This window comes from Tupaia chinensis, unplaced genomic scaffold (genome assembly GCF_000334495.1).
Source record: "Tupaia chinensis unplaced genomic scaffold, TupChi_1.0 Scaffold000139_1, whole genome shotgun sequence".
Lineage (NCBI taxonomy): Eukaryota > Metazoa > Chordata > Mammalia > Scandentia > Tupaiidae > Tupaia > Tupaia belangeri.
The window spans coordinates 570,082-575,257 of NW_006159609.1; the positions used below are offsets into that span (position 1 = coordinate 570,082).

General features: G+C 44.6%; 1 protein-coding gene across 2 annotated transcripts in view; it reads left to right on the top strand.

Annotated features, from left to right (window-relative positions):
- The window catches only part of GRM5 (glutamate metabotropic receptor 5), a 538,746-nt gene that overhangs the window by 530,470 nt on the left and 3,100 nt on the right, over positions 1-5,176 (top strand). The window contains exon 10 of one of the 2 annotated variants that reach the window (XM_006144909.2): positions 4,893-5,144. In XM_006144909.2, the coding sequence (XP_006144971.1) occupies positions 4,893-5,144 (252 nt within the window). Of the gene's footprint in view, positions 1-4,892; positions 5,145-5,176 lie in introns of those variants that run through there. The other variant, XM_006144908.2, reaches the window with a different exon arrangement.

Sequence of the window (5,176 nt, forward strand, 5' to 3'; positions counted from 1 at the left end):
AGTATTTACATTTACTGATACTCCAAAATAAGAGAGAAAACTAGAGAGAACTTTCTTACTAGGAATTAAATGTTCTACACATAGAACCACTGTCTATTATTGCATCACAAGATGGGGAAAAAAAGACTGAGGACTTCCATGTAATATTAATGTATATGGTTGAAGGCTTCAAGCACCTTATCAACAAGGCTGGTCATTATCCCTGACAAATGTTGGTGCTAAATTAACTTGTGCTATTTTAGTTAATAACCAAAGAGAGATGTAGAATGCTTTCTTGAGACGGCAAAGTACATGACTAAGAGGTATAGAGACAAAGAATAAGAGAGAAATGGACTAACTTGTCCATTTAAGACACCTGTTTCAGATACCATCTGAGGCTTTTGTTTTGATAAAAAAAAAAAATGGCTGCTTTAAAATATGTGGACAATATAATGTCATGAAAACTGGAGGGAACCAGCAGTTAGCGTAATGGCTATGTCACTGGACTCCCACGTAATCGACCGCAGTTTGTGTCCTGAACCTGGTGGCTTAAAACTCACCCCAGGCACGTGTGCATGCGTGCCCAAGATCCCGAGAGGAGAATGGAGGAGAAGGGATTGCGGCATGACCATCCCCCTTGGGAGGTGATTTCTCGCTCTCTGTCTCTATGTCTCTCTCTGTCTGTCTGGTGAGCGCACGTGCCCTATAGCGAAAAACCTCTCCAAAAAAAAAAAAAAAATTGGAATTAGAAATCATGATATGGAATTTATTCCCACTTTGTCATTTGCTAGCTGTGTAGCCTTACGCTAATCACCTAATCTCACTGAGCCTCAGTTTTCTCACCTTTGAAACAGGAAATAAACACACTGACCCAGCTGTTAAGAATCAAGAGTTCCTAAAAGTGCTTTATAAAGCACCATGCAAATATAAGGTAAAACTGCTTTGACTATTGCATCTATTTCAGGTGATTTCATTCTTGACTGCACTTTCATTTACTCAAATGTTTTTCTCTATGCATGGAGCTCTAATGCATACATCATCATGGTTATTAATATTTAAATCACTTTCAGCAGTAAGATAGCTATTTACATCCATTCATGCTATAGCTAGAGGGAAAAACAGCCAGAAAGCCTTTGTGGCTTCACCATGTATTTCACTTTGCATTGAGTTTTCTGTTCCTTAAACCAGGGCTCAAAACAGCACTGAGTAACACTGTTTTTCTCTTCTGAAATGTCCCTTCACACCTTCTCCTTATGCCCACTTAACACCTCTCTTTCACCTACATTGTCTCATCTAATCGTCCAGACAACCTCTGCCAAATGAAACCCTTTCTTCCTCTTCCCAAGGCTTAGAGAGATTATTTTCTAAACATCCAAATGGCAGATCAAGAATTAGAATCCAGGTTTCAGAATATCTTCTCCTTCGCACATTCCAGGACACCACACAGGGGCCCTATGGCTGAAGAATCCAACTCGTTCACCAAGCATACATTAAGACTCTTCTGAGAGCCACTGAACAGAGAGATACAAACCCTATTTTCATGGAACCTACATTCTACTAATAGACTAATGTTGTGAGCTCACAACATTAGTTCTTTCTCTTAATTGTTCTTCTTTGGTGGAAAAAACATTTCTTCCATCTCCCCCAAAATAAGACAAAGTGCTCAGGCTTGTACTTCATGTCTCTGTTGTCTACTGTGTCCAGTTCTATTGTGATTCAGATGGTCATGTGCACTGTCTCTCCCTCGTGTCCATAGGGACTTGTAAGCAAAGGCATGACTAGAAAAGATGTCACCACTTGTTACAAAATGGCTTGTTTAGGACACTTTCCTTCTCACACATTCATCCAATGGTTTCTCAATATGATATTGTGTTTTGGGGAAAGGCTACGGGTGGTTCCAAACTGTCACTATTGACATCCAAGTTATGTTCTAGCATATTAAACTAAGGATATTTGAGAGACGGAGAGAGAGACATTAAAAGGCAGATATTTATAAAACCTCTTTGTGTGGGAGTAAGAGTAACCCTAGGGCAGAGCTCAGTAGAATAGATTCAATTATTTTTCTGGTTTCTAGCCGATGGTTTGTATTTGGAGGGGCCTCGGTGACCTGAAAGACTAACTCCCCCTCCCAAATACCTGTTCCTTAATCTACTGGGAGGAGAGAAATAGTTGGCAAGCGGGACCACCAGTTAGTGTAATGGCTATGTCACTGGACTTAAATGTAGTCAACTGCGGTTCGGGTCCTGGATCCGGTGGCTTAAAACTCACGCTGGGCGCGTGTGCATGTGTGCCCAAGATCCTGAGAGGAGAATGGAAGAGAAGGGATTGTGGCATGGCCATCCCCCCTGGGGGGTGCTTTCTCGCTCTCTTTCTCCCTGTCGCTGTCTGTCTGTCTGGCGAGCACACGTGCCCTATAGCAAAAACCTCTTCAAAAAAAAAAAAAAAGAAATAGTTGGCAAGCATCCTCCAAATCAGAGTCCATAAGTAATCTGGCCCATTTCTGCTGGACTATGCACTAGAAGTTGGTGGACACGTGGGGAAAAAAAAGTAATATACTGAAAACTTAAAAGATACAGTGCTCAGGTTAATGCAAAATAAAAAATAATAAAAAAGAAAACTAAAACTCTATGAGAAAGAAGAGTTGTTCAGTGCCCCTTTTGGAAATAAAACAACCTCCCAACTTGGAAATGATGCATTCATGCTTTCCAGAAAGAGAGATGGGGCTGGAGGACATCTCAGACTCTGGAACTCCGAAGGAGACAAGGTTGCAATATACTGTGTATAGTAGCTGAGATTTCACAGGGAGCAACAGAGAAAAGACCACATAGCAGAAAGAGATAGATAAGAAATGCAATAAAGTATGTTTTCAAAAAGAAGCAAGAAGCTTGTTGTTAAAGGGGCTGCAGAAACAGGTTTGTTATCAAGGGAGTTGGGATCACAGGCAAAATGGATCTGGCAGGTGCTATCAGACAGCCTCAAGGCAGATGGGTTCCAAACAGGCCCAGGCCCCTACCTGGCAAAGGCAGGCCAGCCCTTCTGAAAAAGGCCCATGGAGCAATGAGAACTCAGGAAAAATGGGTAGTTTTTGTCAGAGTTTTTCTGTTCATGAAACATCTGATTCAGAATCACTTTGGGAGGGTGGGTGAATAGAGTATTTGTAAAAGAAAGAAAGAAAGGGAGGGAGGGAGGGAGGGAGGAAGGAAGGAAGGAAGGAAAGAAGGTAGGAAGGAAGGAAGGAAACAAACATAGATTCTGGGAACCCACTCCAGACAATCAGAAGGTCCTATGGTCATACCTGGTATCTTTGACAAACACTCTAGGTGAGTCTTATGCACACACTTAATAACCACTGGCTAATGATATTGAATTTTTCAATGTTTGTTGATCTCAGACTCCGGGACTCCCTGATGGGGACTCACACCAAGATCTCTCCCCCCTAATATCCAGGAAGGTCGAGCTGCATATTCTGACCTTATGTGAGGTTCCTGACAAAGGACCCGTGGTGCAAAAGCTGTCATGTCCTTTTTAGTGGTAGGGAGGATGCAGCCAGACTCAGACGATAAAGGCACAATCACGTCTTCATCCGTGCAGCTTTCAGGCCCCAGGTAGAGAACCATAGAGGGAGAAATGCCTCTAAAAAAATCATGTCAGTCAGATAACACTTATCAAGATCCCAATTTCTGATCTCCTGGCTAGGTGCCTGAGACAATATATAGGGCTTCCCTAGGTGGAGAGGAGGGAGGAAGGAAGGAAGGAAGGAAAGAAGGTAGGAAGGAAGGAAGGAAACAAACATAGATTCTGGGAACCCACTCCAGACAATCAGAAGGTCCTATGGTCATACCTGGTATCTTTGACAAACACTCTAGGTGAGTCTTATGCACACACTTAATAACCACTGGCTAATGATATTGAATTTTTCAATGTTTGTTGATCTCAGACTCCGGGACTCCCTGATGGGGACTCACACCAAGATCTCTCCCCCCTAATATCCAGGAAGGTCGAGCTGCATATTCTGACCTTATGTGAGGTTCCTGACAAAGGACCCGTGGTGCAAAAGCTGTCATGTCCTTTTTAGTGGTAGGGAGGATGCAGCCAGACTCAGACGATAAAGGCACAATCACGTCTTCATCCGTGCAGCTTTCAGGCCCCAGGTAGAGAACCATAGAGGGAGAAATGCCTCTAAAAAAATCATGTCAGTCAGATAACACTTATCAAGATCCCAATTTCTGATCTCCTGGCTAGGTGCCTGAGACAATATATAGGGCTTCCCTAGGTGGAGAGGTTATTCAAGTTTTAAGCCTAGAAATAAATTAGGGAGCAGAATTTCAGGAAAGAAAAAAGTCCTAATTAATTAGAAATATGTATGCTCATTGAATTTATATTTTCCAGCAAATAAGCCCGAATAAAACCAGTTTCAAAATCAGGAATTCAGACAGAAATCCTTCGTTAAATATACCAACCTGCAGAACAGAGGCCCAAGGGGAGCCATCCAGCCGCCTTCCTGGTAACCCTTCCCTCCCACTGTCCTGCAGACATACCAGGCACTTCACCCAGACACGATAGTGCAAACACTAGTTTGAGTATAAACAGCTACCACACTGATACACAGCTGCCGTATGAGGCAGAGTCAGAACTGCAGAATCATGATAAATACTCGCATCCTCACTGAGATCCAGCCCCTTTGGCACATTTTGGTGGTCATGATAAACAGAAGGCCAGATAAAGTTAAATACTCTTTCACTCAAAACGGGAGCTAAGGGAAGCAGCGTCTAAAGTCTCCTGCAGGATGCTGGACAGAGTAAGAACGGTCCTTCCTACTCCGCTCAGGGTCCCTTAGCCGCACTCCACTGGAAGCCCTATCCAAACCCCCTGGACCCACACTGAGTCACCTCTCCTCTCCCTTCTCTCCGCAGCTCTAATGGAAAATCTGTCACATGGGCCCAGAACGAGAAGAGCAGCCGGGGGCAGCATCTGTGGCAGCGGCTGTCGGTCCACATCAACAAGAAAGAGAACCCTAACCAAACGGCCGTCATCAAACCGTTCCCCAAGAGCACGGAGGGCCGCAGCCTGGGTGTGGGCGTGGGCGCGGGCTCGGGCGGGGGCGCTGCAGGTGCGGGCGTGGGAGCCGGCAGCTCCACCTGCTCTGGTGCCAGCACCGGCGGGCCCGGGGCCCCAGGACCCCGGCGCCAGGCGCGGG